Source organism: Lutjanus erythropterus, chromosome 6 (assembly GCF_056507025.1).
Source record: "Lutjanus erythropterus isolate fLutEry1 chromosome 6, fLutEry1.hap2, whole genome shotgun sequence".
NCBI lineage: Eukaryota > Metazoa > Chordata > Actinopteri > Lutjaniformes > Lutjanidae > Lutjanus > Lutjanus erythropterus.
This window is the reverse complement of record NC_139322.1, coordinates 42,065,523-42,084,512: the sequence shown is the minus strand read 5'-3', so window position 1 is coordinate 42,084,512 and position 18,990 is coordinate 42,065,523. Positions and strand designations below refer to the sequence as shown.

General features: G+C 41.5%; 1 protein-coding gene across 2 annotated transcripts in view; it reads left to right on the top strand.

The window, feature by feature from the left end:
• LOC146326219 (paired box protein Pax-7-like) overlaps nucleotides 1-18,990 on the top strand; it is a 94,623-nt gene that overhangs the window by 49,836 nt on the left and 25,797 nt on the right. For both annotated transcript variants that reach the window (XM_084721967.1, XM_084721966.1), the window contains exons 6-7: nucleotides 1,344-1,509; nucleotides 2,728-2,927. In XM_084721967.1, coding sequence (XP_084578093.1) covers nucleotides 1,344-1,509; nucleotides 2,728-2,927 — 366 coding nt within the window. The remainder of the gene's footprint in view (nucleotides 1-1,343; nucleotides 1,510-2,727; nucleotides 2,928-18,990) is intronic.

The following is an 18,990-nucleotide window of genomic DNA, read 5'->3' as shown; positions in this document are numbered from 1 at the left end:
TAAAGGCTGGAAATGGACATAAATTTTGTACTAGAAAATCAAGCAATATAAATGGAATTGCTTTCAGCAGTAAAATAAGTCTTATCAAGAGTTAGTTCTTAAAAATCCTTTATCTGAGTTATCTGCTGTATTTTCTTGAATGTTTCTGTAAAATCATAGCTTGGAATCACCAGATTAATTCACAAATGTGAATTGGTCAGTAAATTGATTTATTTTTTAAAAAAAAGGGCATTATCAGCAGGCGCAGACCAAAGTGTCTCAGTTGGATAGACTCTGCGACCAATCAGAGCAACAAAACATGTGACGTAGCACATGCAAGTCAGGGCAGTGTTTGATCTGTTTTCAAGCAGGAAAAAAATGAGGGCCAGGTCTTTCTCAAATTACTGCTAGACAGCACACTAAAATGTCTTTCTGAAAACATGAGGTGGGAAATAGGCAGTAATAGAATATTTGATCAGCACTGCCTTGTTTGACAGTTTGATCTGAGTTTTATGAGCCTGGTGCGTTGTGCCCGACACGTGATTTATGACTTTTCAAATCTGGACGTTCCTCTGTCAGTCATTGTATCAAACCTGCCCCACATCTACCAGGACGGGTGGAAATCTGTCTAAACAGGAGGGGGTCCAGACGAATCTGCCAGAGCAAATAAAACATGAGCTCACAGATCCATCTGATTCCCAGACCTGTAAAATCTAGATAAAATAAAAAGTGTTTTCCCAAAAAAAAGAGAAGTCCAAAGCCTGTGTGTGTAAAAGTATCAGGTTGTAAGTGTGTTCATTGCTTTGATCAGTCACGTGTGAAGTGTTTAGCTGTGGGATGTTGACCCCTCCTTTCCCTCCTCTTTGGACCTCTATTCAACCCACTGAATCTGCATTCAGCCATCTCAAGTCGGTGAGGAGCAACGCATGATTAACCACGCACACTCACTCCATTTACACATAATAAAGTGCATACACATTTCATTGACATACCATTTACTTTCTCTTCCATGCCAAAGACCAATCACCTCTTTTTTGTTTTTGTAACTTGGTACCATTTCAAAATTTCTTCACCTGAGCTCTTCAAATGTTGAGCTCCAGTGGCTGAAGTCCTCAATTTGTTGCAGGGATGTAAAAATGTTTTTCAGGGTATGTCATTACTTCATGACACCACCGCAGGGTGTAGTTAGGGCACAGCAGAGCACAGTGCTGAGTACAGCCATCAGTGATCCTGGGTTAATGTTTGGAGTCTCCAGCAGTGTGTTTGCTTGTGCTGCTGACAGAGAGCTCCACAAAAAGCTCTGACAAAAAGTTAAATGACCAATAAAGGTGATGCCTTTGTTTTTTCATCTGTTTTTTTAACAGGTGTGGTTCAGCAATCGAAGAGCCAGGTGGCGAAAACAAGCAGGAGCCAATCAGCTAGCAGCATTCAACCACCTGTTGCCGGGTGGATTTCCTCCCACAGGGATGCCAGCACTTCCTACGTACCAGTTGCCGGAGTCAAGCTACCCGACCAACACTCTGCCCCAAGGTAGAGCAGATAACATTTTACACTGATAATATACAGCTGGGTGACAGATCAAAGTGTGTTACTGAGGAGTGAGGCATAGGCTGGCATCGCCAGATACATTTGCAAACACAAACTAGTGCATGGTCATCTACAAATGTAGGCAAGTGACCATCGCCTGCCAAAAAGAACACACTGCTTTGCTATTGATTGAGGCTGCGACTTCGCTGCTTGAGCCTGGACCTTCTCAGTTCATTTTCAGTATTAATGGGCACAGACTAAAATGCCTTTGCAGTTGGATGGGCCTGCAACCTTCAGATGAAACGTGATGTAGCCTAGTTGGTAAATTTAACAGTATGAAAAAAACAAACGAGTTCACAAAACACTCCTGGAGCTTCAGCAGAAAACAGCACTGCAACCAAATCCAGTACAATTGAAGTGAATAGTGACCAGTTTTGAAATGTAAAAAAAGAACACAAAAAAACACAAAATGTCTCCATACTGCTCGTGTGGTGTAATTCAAGTGTCCGTAAGCCGTGACATAAAAAGACCAAAAACACGCCATTTTACTCTCAGTTCTGATCCTCGTTCACACACCTGAAGCGGGTACACAGGTTCTCACCCAAGCATCGTGGCTGCAGCAAAGATGTTCCTCTTCTATGTTGAAGTCCTCAGACATTTTCTTCTTTATTGAAAGTTTGTGAAGTAACTCTGCGTGTAACAAGTCACTATTTCTGAGCAGATCTCTCTCTGTTGTCTGAGTCGCTTCCAGGTAGCATGTAAACACAGATGTGAAGGTATTGCGAGATCTCATATATCTCATGTCGTACCCCTTGAGTGAGAGCCTGTGTACCCGCTTCAAGTGTGTGCATGTGGATCAGGTCTGACAGGATACAGTTGACATTTAGGCTAAAAACATGGTGTAAAAGGCGTCTTTTTGGGTCAAGTTTTAATGTACCTCAGCTGTCAGCCCACTGTGTACTCTTTTTTGCCATTTTGCTGCCACACCGCTCACCTGAAAGCCATGTTGTCACCATCCACCACTGATCCAGGATGTGTCTAGTCCCATTTAACACACAGACTGCTAGCCTAGCTTGTGTCCTATTTACATGTTTGAGCACTTGAAGAAACAGATCTGTGTTCCACATAACAGCAGGGTACAACAGGATCAGGGTACTGTGAGGTTTTTAGATGCTTTATCATTAGGTGCTCAGCTGTGTCCTGTTGGGTTTTTCTCTTCAGACGGTGGTGGTACAGTTCACCGTCCTCAGCCGTTACCTCCATCCACCATGCACCAGAGCGGTCTGTCCACCACTGACAGCAGCTCTGCCTACGGTCTGGCCTCCAACCGCCATGGCTTCTCCAGCTACTCCGACACCTTCATGAGCTCCGCAGCACCGAGCAACCACGTCAACCCTGTCAGCAATGGACTCTCCCCACAGGTAAGACCTGCTGGACTACTGGAACAGATATGTGCCAGGATCAGTGTTGGCCTGTGATGCATTTGTGAAATGTTAGTAATGCTCTGTTACTCTGACATTTTAAGTGATGCAGAGATCAAAAAGTTGCTGATGGTATGCTACTAGTGGCACAGTGGCACAGATACCAATCCATAGAGTGGTGCATATGCTGATGTCTATAATGGTATGACGCTAGTTCAGTGGCATGTGCTAATGTCTATTGGACAGTGTCCTGTGGCATACTCTGGTGTCTCCAGAGGTGTATGTCACCTGTGTGTCACATGTCATTTTCTAACAGCAGGTGCCACTGGAAAGTTAGGCTGCAGTCAGACTGTCACCCTGATGCATGTACACATTCTGACTAATTGATCACAGAAATTTAGAGCCAGCACATGACATTAAAACATAGTGTGTACATGTAGCAAAACATTAACCAGGTGTACACACATATTATTTATTATTCACCTACTTTGAATGAGTAACAGATTGATATCGTGGCATATGTCATTTCATACTGACATAGATTGGCATAAAATTTGGGGTATTTTCCCACTGTCTGTCTGCAGATAGGCTGAAATAATAATATATAGATAGATATAGATAATATGTAAAGTAAGTGCCGCATCATAGCACATAGGAACCTGCCTCTGTAGATTCACACCAGTGTTGAAATTTACATTACAGTAGGGCTGCAACTAATGATTATTTTCACAGTTGATTAATCGCTTGATTATTTTCTCGATTAATCGATTAATTGTTGTCTATTTTAAAATGTCAGAAAATAGTGAAAAATTTCGATCAGTGTTTTCCAAAGTCCAAGATGACGTCCTAAAATGTCTTGTTTCAGTCACAACCTGATCATATTCAGCTTACTGTCAGAGAGTTCTCTTAAAATTACTCAAACCAATTAATCAATTATCAAAATTGTTGGAAATTAGTTTAATAATTGATTAACAGTTGATCGGTTAGTGTGACTGAATTTTACAAATAAATTTAACTTGCCAGACATAATCCCAGTGTTATTTGATTAGTTGGCTCTCAACTTCTGCGATTGATTCATCAGACTAGCTATGGTGGCTAAGCTAACCACTAGTTCCAAAATTAGGTTTGGGTACATCACCCAGGACGTATGAAATTAATTTGTATGTGCATCAGTTGACAGTCTGACAGCGGCTGAACTTTCGAAAAGGAGTGGCACACCAGCACTGGAGCATCAGCATGCCACTGAACCAGATCGACATATGCTGCTGTGCCACTAGTGGCATACCATCAGCTGCTTTAAGACCTCAGTGCTGGTGGATATTTTGGTGTGTTGGCTTGTTCGATGTCTTGCTGGTAGATTGATAAGACGATCTGTAACAGTTTCTGTGTGTGTTCAGTCGATACACTGGTCCATCACTGGTACTGATAGCTTTAACTTGTCTTATCACATGTTGCATCCAGCCACTAGTACATCCCCCAAGCTCCAGAGCTGTTTTAAGTTTAGAGGGTGCGTAATGTTAGTGCTTTCTTCAGTTGAGTTACTGTCTTTGCATGTAACTAAAATAGCAGTATTATTAATAGTACTTGAATTACTGTTTTTACTTTGTTGAAATGGACAGATGAGTCTGACCATTTCAAAGTTTTATCACTGAGTGCTCTCAGTGTGTAACTGCATACATTTCTTTGCTAAGGGGTGAATTAAAACAATAACATTTTGCACATCATTTCATCCCCAAGTCTGAGCAATTAACCACATTGTTGGACCCCGTGGCTGCTAATGGATTCTGGCTTGAACTTTCAACCTGAAAGATGTTCATTTGGAGAACAAATCCTTTCAACTCTTCAGGGTAAAAAATAGAAAAGAAATAATCTCACTAATAACTGTGATGATTAATTTCAGACAAGGTCTCTCCTTGTGTAATTAATGCATGTTGCTGTCGGTGCAGACAGCGCTAATGAACTGTAGCTGATATCCAAGTCCTGTAGTCCTGTAGTCTGTTTGTGTGGGACATAAGGGTTAGCGCATTGAGTCCGGTGCTAGACTTGATCCACTGAGTCAAAAGGGTTTGGATTTTCAGTTATTATACATACTGCAAGATCTTTCGTATTCCTTTTCCATTGGTGTCCAGTGACTCAGTTTACTGATTTTAGTCAGTACATTCCTGTAGCACCTTTTATTCTCTTTCTCTCACATTTGTTTTTTTGTAATCCAGCCACTGGAATACCTCATCAGATTTGATTCAATCTTAACTCTGTTTAAACGTAGACTGAAACTTTTCTGTTGTCCTGTGCATCTGATTAGTTTTCCTTCATTGTGTGTAGTGTACTGGATTATTCTAGTTGTTTTTATCTATGTTGTATAGACATGTACTTTGCAGGTATATATGCTGTCATATCGTTTTCACGGTATTTGACAGTATTTATTTTTTCATGCAAGAGTGTTCTTACCCACATTTTCTTCTAATGAGAAAAGAATTACTGCAGTTGATTGGCTTTAAATCCCATGCTAGTCGGCACCAGAAATACTAGTAGTTTAAAATATTCATCGATATTTCATTCATGCACAATGCCAGTTATCTGTTGCTTCTAAGATTTTATGCAGCTGCATGCCACTAGTCAGCGCTGCAGCACTGTCAGACGACAGCCCCTCTCGCCCAGCACGTATGAACTGATTGCCCTGGCAACACCGGATGTTTATATAAGCAAAAGGACTGGAAAAATGTGCCCGCATTAAGCACAGACACAAACATAAACCTGCAAGCGGAGCTGCTGCTGCTGCTGCTGCTAACTTTAGCCACACTGTGTGTCAGGCTGGCAGCTAACGTTAGCTCTGGGTCCTTTACCTGCAGACACTGTGACCCTCTTCTGTCTGAAAAGGTGAAGCGTTTAGTCAGTTGTTGTCATGTTTTGTACATTAATGTGTAAGGTTTGTATTGCACAGCGCAAAGTAGCATGAATTTCAGCTGCATTTAAAGAATGATTTGGTGATTGTAGACTGTGATTAACGTCTTCAAATGGCTCTTAATACACACACTATTTTTTTCAGATAGTGTTTAACATTATAAATTAATAAATTCTGCTAAATTATAACTGCTTTCTGAGTGTTTTGTTAGTGTAAGACTAGTCGATTAGTCTAAATTAAATTTTGCGTTTAATCGACAGGGAATTTAGTCACCAGGAACATCCTGTAACATCCCAAGTAAGCACGCCTGTGGTGTTGGTGTGTAGCCGTGAAATGGGTCCCCGCTGAAACACTTTTGGATGTTGTTTGGGTTATTCACTGGTATAGTGGTATATGAAAAATTCATATCATAACGAAAATAAAGACTGGTTTTTGGTACGAACCGGTATACTGCACAGGCCTAATCTATACACTGTGTATACATATGTAACCCTCTTTTCTTGTTGTTCGTGTTCTCCAGTTCTTCCGGGCTGTGGGTAATAAGCGGGCTACAATGTGTCTTTGTTTCTCTCTCATTTAATATCCGCCAACACGGCACGACAGTATAGAACAACTCCAACTTAGGGGTACAGCAACACCTCTAAACACTAGCACGAGGCACTCTCTCCCAGTGTGTCACCTATATCTGTCCGTACTAAGACAAGAGCAGGTAGGAACCAATTAACTTAACCAAGGGGATACGTCACTTAAAATAATGCACATGAACATACAAATAAAATAATATACAAAGTAATATAAATGACAATGAAATAATAATTTACAGTAACTCAATGACGCTGTAAAAAATATTACTACTTAAATATAAATAATATACGTACTGAACTGCTAGATAAGAAACATAAATTTACACAATAAATTAAGTAATAAAAATAACCCAAAATATAATGTGTACAGTATTTACAGTTACAGTCTTCCCTTGCTACAAGTAGAAATGTCCCCATTTCAATCAACGCATCAGACATTTGGTATATAATATTGGAAATGTAACAAATCACAGTAGTAAATACGTGCAAACAATTCAGCAACTAGAACAACCATACCCTTACTCTTAATGAACTCAGAACTGAGCAACACATAAAACACTTTCTGCAAGAAAAATGTCAGTGCAGGCAGAAAAATCCTTCACGTAATATATACTCAAATAACAATCAGGTATATATACACACGTGGTATTATAAAATCATAGCACCCAAACAACCATAAACACAACATGTAAGGGCCTGAATCAGATTAACCAAACCACTTTAAGTGACAAAGTCCCTGTACTTGAGTGGTCGCCTAACCTGGCGTCCACAACGGGATGTGACGAGCAGGGGCTCCTGAAGTGGTGGGCAAAGTCCATCCGTTTCGCCAGGAGGGGAAGAGGGGGAATAGGGGGAATAGGGGGAGGGACTGGGGGGATGAGAAGAAGGTGGAGAACTGCTGTGAGGAGCAGCCCTGGCAGGGGCAGGCACATGTGGGGGAGTAGGAGGGCGAAAAGGCAAGGCCCCTGACAAGGCAGTGAGAGGGGGGGGGGGCTGATGACAGTGATGTGCCCAAATCAGCTGGCACGGAGGGTGGCCGGCTGCTGACGGGGGCAGCTGGCAAGGTCCCTTTGTAGGCTTTCAGTCTGTTATGATGAACAATCCATGTCCGTGAGCGTGCATTCCTAGGATCCGTGATTTCATAGGTGACGCTAGGGTGTCCGTCTCTGCTCATCCTTTTCCGGACCACAAACGGGCCCTTCCATCTGGGAGCAAGTTTATTCATTTTTTGTGCTGGGTCATCCAGGAGAACAAGGTCACCTGGCTGGTGAGGGTGAAACACAACTTTCTTGTCATAATGAGTCTTTTGATGCTGTTTGGTTGCAGCAGAGGTTTGGGCTGCATCCCTGAAAGCATGTGACAAACGTGTGGTAAGATCCTGCACATAAGCTGCTGGTGTACCTGGTGTGGATGAGGTCACTGCAGGACTACAGTTCAACATGACATCCAGTGGCAGGTTTGGTTCTCTCCCATGTACAAGGAAGAAAGGGGAAAATCCAGTACTTGAATGAACACTTGAGTTGTAGGCAAGCTCACACTGTGGCAGGTACTGGTCCCATTCACCACCATTTTGTGAGATGTACTTAGCAAGTTGATCTTTCAGTGTCCTGTTCAGTCTCTCCACCATACCATCTGACTGGGCATGGTATGGAGATGTGCGTGTTTTGTTGATTCCAAGCAGGCTGCAAAGATGCTTGATGAGGTCTGATTCAAACTGGCGGCCTTGATCAGTGTGAATAGACTCTGGCAAGCCATGTTGTCTGATATAGTCCTCAAAAATGCACTTTGCCACTGTGGTAGCACGCTGGTCTTTCAGGGGGAACAGATTAACATAGCGTGTGAAATAGTCCATTACTACCAGAACATACCTGTTCCCTTGTGTACTGACAGGTAGCTCAGTGATGTCTGCAGCAATTTTCTGAAATGGCCTCTCTGCATGGATTGACTGTAGTGGGGCTCTTTCATGTGGGTTTGGAGAACCCCGTGTTTGACATGGTAGGCACTCAGCACAAAACTTGCGAATATCACGGGTCATGTATGGCCAATAACAAATACGTCTGGCTCTCTGCAGTGTGCGGTCTGCACTTAGGTGACCACTGAACTGATTTCCATGCAAACCTGACAAAGCTGTGGGAATGAGAGTTGCAGGCAGAACAACTTGAAAGTTTGCAGGGGTGTGAGAGCTTGTATTGACTTTCCTACAGAGGATTCCATGCCGAATGATCAATTTGGGGTACTCATGCCAGAGTTTCCTCAGTGTTGGGGAGGAATGTTTGAGGTGACCTATTGGTGGTTTGTGAGCAGCGTTCTCTAGCCATGCAATGACTGTGCTGAGACATTCATCCTCCTTTTGTTGTTCCTGCAACTTTTCAAAGTCTACTGACAGTGTGTGGCTGATGTCAGGCATACCTGAGGATGTGTTGTCATGCCTGTCTGTGGAGGTGATGGAAGATATAGCACACTGAACAGCTTTGTTGTGGGTCTCAGAATTGGGACGCCTGGACATGGCATCTGCGTTGGCATGCTGTTTACCGTCTCTGTGCAGTAGGTTGTAGTCATACACATCCAGCTCGAGTATCCACCGACTACGCCTGCCAGTGGGATCGTTGTCCACTGGTGCTTTCCTCAAGCTCAGGAGAGGCTTATGATCTGTGATCACTGTAAATGAACTACCAGAGAGGAAGTGTTTAAAATGTCTCACAGACCAAACAACTGCCCAGAGCTCACGGTCAAAAGTGGACCATTTTCTTTCAGGAGGCCTGAGTGTGTGGCTTGCATAGGCAATGACACGTTCTTTGTTGTCCTGGCGTTGAGCTAGCACAGAGCCAATGCTATCCTGTGAAGCATCTGTGTACAGTAAGAATGGCTGTGTAAAGATGGGATGTGCCATGATTGGTGGGTGAGTGAGAGCGTGTTTCAGTGACTGAAAAGCATCCTCACATTCAACAGTCCATTTGAATATTGCTCCTTTTTGTGTGAGAGCATGCAGTGGAGCTGCAATAACTGAAAAGTTTTTGACAAACCTACGGTAGTAGGAACACAGTCCAATGAAAGCTCTCACCTCTGTAGTTGTCCTAGGTGTTGGCCATCCACGTACCTTTTCAACATTTCTTGCATCTGGTTGGAGTCCATGGTTGGAGACCACATGTCCAAGGAAAGTCACTTGGGTTTGTGCAAGCTGGCATTTTCTGGCTTTCAGTTTGAGACCAGCTGAGCGAAACCTGCTGAACACCTCTTCCAAGCACTTTAGGTGGTCTGGAAAAGAGCGGCTGAACACAAGGACGTCATCCAGGTAAATCAAACAGTCCTTCCAGTGTAGGCCATGGAGCACCAGCTCCATCAACCGTTGAAATGTTGGTGGGGCGTTGGTTAATCCCATAGGCATAACCTTGAACTGGTAGAGAGCACTGCCAGTGTTGAATGCAGTTTTCTCCTTGTCCTGTGGCTCAAGCTCAACCTGCCAATATCCACTTGATAAGTCCATGGTGCTGAACCAGCATGCGCCTGATAGGCTGTCAAGGGCATCTGCAGGGCGTGGCAAGGGGTATGAGTCTTTAATGGTGACTGCATTCAACTTTCGGTAATCAATGCAGAACCTGTAGCTGCCATCTTTTTTTCTCACGAGAACAACAGGAGAAGACCAGGGGCTGCAGCTTTCTTCAATGATGTCCTGGGCGAGAAGCTGCTGGACCTGTCGGTCTATCTCTGCTCTGATGTTTGGTGAGGTTCTGTATGCTCTCTGTTTGATGGGGCGAGCATCTGCTGTGTTTATGCTGTGTTGTACAACATTAGTGCGTCCATAGTCTTGGTCATGAGCACTAAAAACGTCACTGTATGTCAGCAGTAAAGCTTCAAGCTTTTGTCTCTGTTCGTCACTGAGTGCTGCCTGACTGAGGTCAACATCTGGTAATGTCTGTTGAGGGGAGGGTTCTGCTGTAGTCGTAACTGTGGCTACGTCAGCTTCCACTATGGAATAGTCATCCTCACTATCACCTAGTGGGTGAAAGTCGCCTAGCCTTGTTTCACTTGGAACGTGGAGGTCAGTAGTAGTTGGGTTCATTACTCTGACATAAGTGAGTCCTGCCTGTACAGTAGCAAGTGTGCGTGCAGCTAACAGACCTTGAAAACTAGGTGGACCTGGCTCTAGGATACCTGAATAGTCAGTTTCAATATCTGGCACACCAATAGTGGGCTGGACTTTAGCTAGAACAGTCATTTGTGACATGGCAGGGACTATAATAGGGGATAAGGTGACAGCATTGCAAGCCAGGGGAGCAGTCTCAGTAGCACACAGAAGGGGGGTGCTAGTACGACTCCCTACTTTAAAAATGCCTTCTCTCAAATCCAAAACTGCATGATGTGCAAGTAGAAAGTCCCATCCTAAGATCACTGGTTGTGTTACATTTCTGACTACTTGGACAGTGTGGGTGAAAACCTCATTACCTAGTCTGATGGTGAGAGGAAGTGTACCTAGAATGTCTAAATAGTCACCAGTCACTGCTCTAGGGAAAAGCTCAGAGCGTTGCATAGCTTTAGTTTTCAGAAATGGAATAGACATTCTAAAGTCCTCACTAATCAATGAAATGTCTGAACCTGTGTCTAGGTAGACTTTAGTAGCAATGTTCTCAATGACAGTCATTACATAACGTGTAGGCTTTTTGTGAGAAGGTGGAAGCACCTGTTGTGGGGCCTCATGAGCAGTAGCAGCAGACACTCGGCCCTCAGCGTCTGCTACCATTCGTTTCCCTGATCAGTGGGGTCTCCTTTAAACCTCACATGATGGCTCCTTTCTCCGTATGATGGTCGTCTTTCCTGAGCAGAGTATGCATGATGTGACTCATACCTGGGTCTGGCTGACTCATGTGGGGGAGAGTAGGAGGTGTGTCTGTAGGAGCTGTTTTGGTGTGGGTATCTGGCGTTGAAGTGGTCAGGAGAGTGGCGCCTGTCTGGGCTGTGGTGCCTGAAGTGATCCCGACTGCTGGTGGAGTGATGGTCACGTCGATGATGTGGAGAAGATGGTGGAGTGGGTGAGTATCGCCTGTTGTGGTGATCAGGAGAGTATCTGGAATGGGGATGATCACTGTATGACCTGCTGGTTCTCTGATGGTGGGTTGCAGAGGAGTAGACACCGCGGTCAGGAGACACAGATGGACAGCGACGATACCTTTCTCTGCCGCGCTCACCCCTGAGTTCATCAGGACGGCCATATTTATGTTTGGAAAAGTCAGCATGGGGAGCACGGTGGCTAGCAGAGTAGCTATAATTTTGTCCCAGCTGAGTGACTTCAAGCCTGAGTGCATGCACATCCTTGGAGAGCTGCTTGACAGCATCCATAAGGGCAGCAGATGAGTCTGAGTGAGATTGTTCATGTTTGGTGGAAACCATAGCAGAGACTGGCTCACCTTGTGGGGCAGGAGGAACAGCATACTGGCTGGTTGCATATGAAGAAGCAGGTGGGGGGAGGAGTTTCAGAGCTTCCTGTGCACGTTCCCATTTACATGCAACATCTAAGGCATCCTCCAATGTAGCAGCACCATGCTCATGACATTTAGCTTGAAGAATGGGGTCTAAACCAGCAACAAATCTTCTGAAGCGTTCCATTGCAATAGCTGGCTTGCCATAGTTAGGAAATGCCTCCAAAACCAGTCTTGTGATTTCTGCAGCATAAACTTCTAAAGGTTCTTTAGGCAAGCGCTGTCTGGCATTTACAAAAGTCTGAAAGTGCAGCAAAAATTCTTTCCTCACAAAAACTTCATTTAATTTGGCCACACATTCATCATAGTCCTGCTGTATTTCTGGTGATAATGACAGCCAATATGCCAGTGCATCTCCACTAAGGCGGGTGGGCAGTATAGTGGCGATATCTAGCTGCTGTCCATCTGCACAGGCTTTAACTGCAAGCTCTAGCCTGGTTTTCCACAGTGAAAAGTTTTCTTTGTCCTTACCATCTCCGTGAAAATATGGCGGTAAATCCACTCTGTAGTGAACCACTGTCTTTGTTGTGTCCCGTTGGGTCGCGCTGCATGCGCCATCATCCTCATGGGCAGGCTCGTTGTCCTCAACGTCGGACACTAATGACTGCAGCGACATGTTGTAGTGTACTGTCCAACTTCAATCGACGACGGGAAAAAAAACTTTGGTCCGCTTGTCTCTTTAGCAACTGTCCGTAAAAATGTTTAACTGTCCATGCACAACAGAAACAAACTCACACAGTGCACTTGTAGACTGCAGCCGGCGCTCCCGTCGGCGCGAGCTAGTTGATTGCCTTGGCTAATTAACACGAGGAAAACACAGAAGAAAAACACCGCTGCCACCAGTCTGTAACCCTCTTTTCTTGTTGTTCGTGTTCTCCAGTTCTTCCGGGCTGTGGGTAATAAGCGGGCTACAATGTGTCTTTGTTTCTCTCTCATTTAATATCCGCCAACACGGCACGACAGTATAGAACAACTCCAACTTAGGGGTACAGCAACACCTCTAAACACTAGCACGAGGCACTCTCTCCCAGTGTGTCACCTATATCTGTCCGTACTAAGACAAGAGCAGGTAGGAACCAATTAACTTAACCAAGGGGATACGTCACTTAAAATAATGCACATGAACATACAAATAAAATAATATACAAAGTAATATAAATGACAATGAAATAATAATTTACAGTAACTCAATGACGCTGTAAAAAATATTACTACTTAAATATAAATAATATACGTACTGAACTGCTAGATAAGAAACATAAATTTACACAATAAATTAAGTAATAAAAATAACCCAAAATATAATGTGTACAGTATTTACAGTTACACATACAATGCTGGTCTACCAAGGACTGCTCTCAGCTTATTATGCTCCTCACTGTCTAACTGAACCTTTTCTGTTATTGGCTGGTCTCTTTTCTCTTTTCCCCAAGGGTCAATCCTGGGCCTGTTATTGTTTCTTGTTTACATGCTGCTATTGGGTCAGGTCATCATGAAACATAATGTATAATACTATTGTTATGCTGACAATGCTCGTTTTCTTGTCTGATTCATTTTGTTACGCCCTTTATGCTGGTTTTGTTTTGTTAAGTTCTTTTTACAATCCACTAATCATAGCAGCATAACCCAACTAACTGCCTGCCTTTCAAATTTCAATACCTGAATTTCTTAAAACTTAATTAAATATAACATGTTTTATTGTTATATCTATTCATGAAGCAGTTTATAACAATGTTAAGAAAAGAGCTACATAAATAAATTTGATGATGACAGGCAGTATATCTCCAGGAATTATGTGTATATTGGAAGAATCTGCACCTCACGATTTACATCCGTTGCCAGCTTTTGCTGCCAGTGGTGGCTTAGTGTATCCTTTATATAGCCAGATGCAGAGGTGGCAACAGTACACACATTCTTTACTCAAGTACAAGTACAGATACTTGTGTAAAAAAAAAAAAGAAGCAGAAGTAGAAGTACTGATTCAACTTGTTTACTGCAGTAAAAGTGAAAAGTACAGGCTCTGAAATGTACTCACAGTATAAAAGTAAAAAGTCGTCATCTGAAAGACATTTCTGCTGATTGTTTCTGTGCAAATCTAACTGAACCTCACCCTTTCTCTGCAGCTGAGTCTCACTCTTGTCTCTGACTTGTCTTGTTATGTCTTTATTGTCGTTTTTTGATTTTGTTACATCTTTTTTGTTGTTACAGAATTTTTGGTCTTGTCACATTATGGTCTTGTTACATCTTTTTCATCTTGTTACATCTTTCTTTTTTTTTTCTTCTTGCTGCATCTTTCTCATCTTATGACATCTTTTATGTCATTTTTCATCATGTGACATCGTTTTTCATTTTGTTACATTTTTTCCAATCTTTATGTCTTTTACGTCATTTTCATCTTGTTACATTTGTGGAATCGTCTTTTCTATGCGATATTGTTCCATCCATTAGGTTAAAAATCAATCTTGATGTTGGAAGGCTGTGCACAATGAAGCAAAATAAATGAAATAAAGAAAATAATAATAATCAATAAGTCCCCTCAAATGCATTATAACTAAAGTAACAAGTCTTTTTGAGCTTAGAGTTGGGCACGACAGCTGTAACAGGACAAAATGGACACTGAAGTTCTGTTGGCTTTGCACAGAGCAGCTGGTAGAAATGTCCTTCAGAGGGATGTTACTTTTTACTTTGTACTAATACATTTCACAGCCTATACTTGTATTGAGTAAAGAAGCTGAATCAGTATCTGTATTTCTACTTGAATAAAGAATGTCTTTATTTTTGGCACCACTGAATAATATTTTTGCATTTTTTGCATCTATTTTATTAGATACCACAGACATGTAGTATAGCTGTACTTTACAATCTTTTGGCAGCGTCTTGGCATTCTGAGCTGCCAACTCCATCAAACAGGCAACACCGTACTCATCTTCACCACCTGTGTTAGCAGGCCAGTCACATTATGCTTTACATCAAAGAATGCTTGCCATGACTGGCCACCTGCAAAACTGTATACATTTTTTCAGCCTGTCCTCACCAGAAATGCAAGCAGCTTATTCCAGCTGATATGTCTGTTTACTGAAGTATGAGGAGGAGATGAAGGAGACTGGGATTCAAGTCCTGTGTGAAACACAAAGGATTTAAAGTTTTGAGTAACTTACTATGCTTATTGTTATGGATGTAATGTCCATGGTGTCACTTCCATTGCATCAGTGATGTCACTTCCGAATAATATCATGTGAGTTATGTCATGTGACCTACATAACGTAGCCAGGGTCTGGGGAGCCTGTTGCTGACAGTATTCTCCACTGGTAATATATGTTATTTTGGAAGTAACTGACAATCAACCTATTCTGGCATTTAGGTATGAGAATGTGTTGCATTTGTTTCAATATCTGGGTACAAAAAGATGAGTTCTTTCTTCAACAATTTCATTTTCATTTATCATTGTTGTAGGTGTATGAAAAAGTTGAAACAACTCAACAATTTTAGGAAGGTACTACAACAGACCTTAAGTTTGGAAAAAGTTTTACCAGCTACTAATCTTTTGTTGAGATATTTTTTTTTTCATTAAAAAAAAAATTCAAGTGATTCAAGTAAAAGTGTATGATGGTTAAAATTTTAATATTTTCAATTAAAACCCTTTAATTTTCAAACACCAAAATAACATAATACAAATCAGTTTCACAGCTCACTGTGACCAAATTTTAAAATGCAATTTTTTTAAGCGAAAAGATTCCAGTTTATCTAAAGAAGCATAGTAAATTATCTCAATTAAAGATCATAGATTGCCAAAACTTTTTAAAGTTTATTTCAAAACTCAACTCAGAGTTTGAGTTGGGCTCAAAAATCTATTGCAGTATGTTGCCTTGAAATTTTAAGTTGTCTCAGCTATTTCTTTTACACTGTAAAGTGATTCTTACATTTGCCAGCCGTAAAAATATGTAGCCTATACTAAATATTTTGTCCACTGAAATGTGCTTCATGGCCTACGTCTTTGGCTCGGTGCCTTTTCCTCTAAATTTTTCGACTGTTTGTCGGCCACAAATGTCTCTTTTGATCATAAAGGTTGCACACCCCTGCCTTAAAGGTGTTGAGTACTGATACTCATCCCTACAGAGGCTGCAGTGCAGTTTTCTGTGGACAAACAGCATCAGCAGGTCAGTTCATGACTGTGAAGTGGACTGCACTGCCATGAATTTTCACTTGCTAGACGTTCTCACAGCTCGTCTCATTCAGAGAGTCGGCATCAGAATTCTGTGTCACTGTGTTTGTGTGTCCACACTAACAGGGAGGGGAGGGATTCCCCGTGTTATCCTGTCTCGGTCTAACAATAACCATTCCAAATGAGACTTTGTGTACTCAGGAGGGATTGTTCTCTGTGGTAGAATAGATGACTGGCTCATATCAACACACATCACTGGCTGAAGAAGAAATTTAATGCAATTAGTCACAAACACTGGGCAATGCAGCCCACAACCCACTACCAGCAACAAGATCCTGCTAATAGGCAGAAAATAAGATTGAAATGGTGTTTACAACAGTTGGAAGATCAAATTCAACCCCACATCTGTCTGCAATTACTCTCTTCTTCATCGTCGTCATCATCTTCTTCATATTTTGTTGACAGTTGTTTTTTCAGAGCTGGGTGGTTTGACTGCCTTCCCTCCCATTTTCTTTTATAAGACGAGAAATGTGAGGATTTGGTGACAAAAAAGAGATTTACTGTGCTGGAGAGTTGGGATAACAGAGGTGTTTCTACAACACGTGTTTATTAATCATTGTGTCGCTGCTTAATGCTGCACAAAGAAACCTGCACAGACATCAAGAGTCCATCCCTGTCTGTCTGTCTGTCTGTCTGTGAAAAAATGAACAAAACAACACTGGTTTACAGTAAGGATTACATTAGGGATTACAGGCCTTAAATGTTGGGTTATATATGATATATACTGTATTATACATTTACTTAGCCTTACTTTTCTTTATTTGATGTATGAGCAAACAAAACCAGTGTTATAAAAAATTGCTTAATGTTATGGAAAGTATGATTTGTTTATAGTATTCTTTAAATGTAATAATGATAATAATAATAATAATAATAATAATAATAATAATAATAATAATAATAATAGTTTATTTGTGTATCACATATCAAAACAAGTGTTGGCTTACACAAAAAGAAGGCAGCACATTTTTACTCTTATATTTATTTTATTGTATTTAGTGTCATTTATGAGACTAAAGAGACTGCAGTGACTGTACTATGACCAGGTCTGAACCCAGATTGATGTAGAGTAAGAATCCTATTCACAGATAGGAAAGTACATGATTGTTGATTTACCACTGATTCTAGCACCTTTGGCAAACAGGAAAGTTTGAAGATTAGTCAATAGTTATTTATGTCACTGGAGACACCTCCTTTAGATAGCAGTAAACGTGCAGCTTTCCAATCCATTTCTGACACCCAAAGGCTGAGTCAGCTAACTTAGCTGTGCTGCTAACCAAGCTAATAGCAGTTAGGGGTTAGCTATTTTAGCTACAAGTAAAGCTATCAGGATGCTCAAGAAAGCAGCAGTACCTTGGTACTGTATTCCCTGTCAGCCTCAGAGGCTTTGTTTGGTCGCGGTCTGGCTGTGTTCACTGGGAGGCTGCTGAGCCCTGTTGCCCGCTAACAGCAGCTAAAATTGCAGAAACTCTGAGCCAAACTTGAAGCTGAGCCGTTGGAGGACAACAGAGAAAAAAGCAAAGAGCGTTTTCTCCATAAAATATGATCGTTTCATCCAGATCAGTGAATAAAGTAATTAAGTTGTGTTTTTGTACAGTAACATTAATTAGTGAGGCCTAGCCTTTAGCCCATCATATGCTTCATGTAGCTAACATTAGATAACTGCTGAAGCATAAACTGCTGTCACTGACAGGGGCGTTTCCAGACTGTTTTTTGACTAGGGTGGCCCAAGTGGTGCACTAACTTATGCAGGGGCGGCATGAAGTATGCACTTACTCATGTGCACTTTCTTTTAAAGATAAATAGTAACAACACAAAAGAATGACACCATTAAAATATAATTGAATTTAAGTTTTCTTTCAGTCCTCAATAACAAATTGTACCTCTATTTTACCTATATCCTCAGGCTGTTAGACTAAATTCATCCTCCACACTCCACCATGAAAAATACTTTTATTTTCATGATTTATTATTTAAGTGAATCAACCTTGTAAAAACATATGCTACATATAAGAGAAAAACAACGTATATTTTAAAAATACACATCAAACAGTTGAAACTAAAGTCCTGCCTCTCAATGGATAGATAACCAATCATAATTGAGGATAATAGTGTGGCATTAGGGGTGAGCAGTCAGATTTCAGGGGTGGCCAGTGCCCACCAATGCCCCCACCTCTTGAAACGCCCCTGGTCACAGATACCACTTTGCTGCAGGTGAATAGATTCTAGCCAGGGGGCCTGTCACAACTCTATTTTGTGTAATAGAACAAGGTTTGAGGTGGCAAACATCTTTGAAGACACACGTACCTTACTGTTGATAACAAGCTAACTAATCTGTGTTAGTGCAGCACCATTTGCGGTTAAAGACTGACTGACAGGTAGATGGTATGATGCTATTGGTTTAAACTGGTTAGATCTAGCTTACATAAGAACACGTTATATTTTGCTTTACAGGAAGAAAAAATAAACAAATTTGCCATGATTTTGATATAACAAAGAAAGAAATTGATTTCTTGGTATATATTGTTAAATAGGAGCACAAAATGGGATAGTTCACCCAAAAATTAAAATTCAATCCTCATGCAAATTCAAAGTCAGGTTTAGTTTTTTATTTCATGAAACACTACTAGATTTTAACAGAAAATAGTTGTACATAATTTTCCAAATAATGAAAGTGAATGGTGGTGGTGTAGACCCTTAGCTTGGAGCCACGTTCATGTGCACATGCACACTGTCTGAACTGGGCATGTGTGTTGTGACGGTGTGCAAACAGCATGTTTAGACTTAAGGAGACTTGGATTACACCAGACAAGCAGTATGAAGGCATTTTTTGTTTTTATTCTGTTGTTTTTTTACGTTTGAAAACTGGTCATCTTTCACT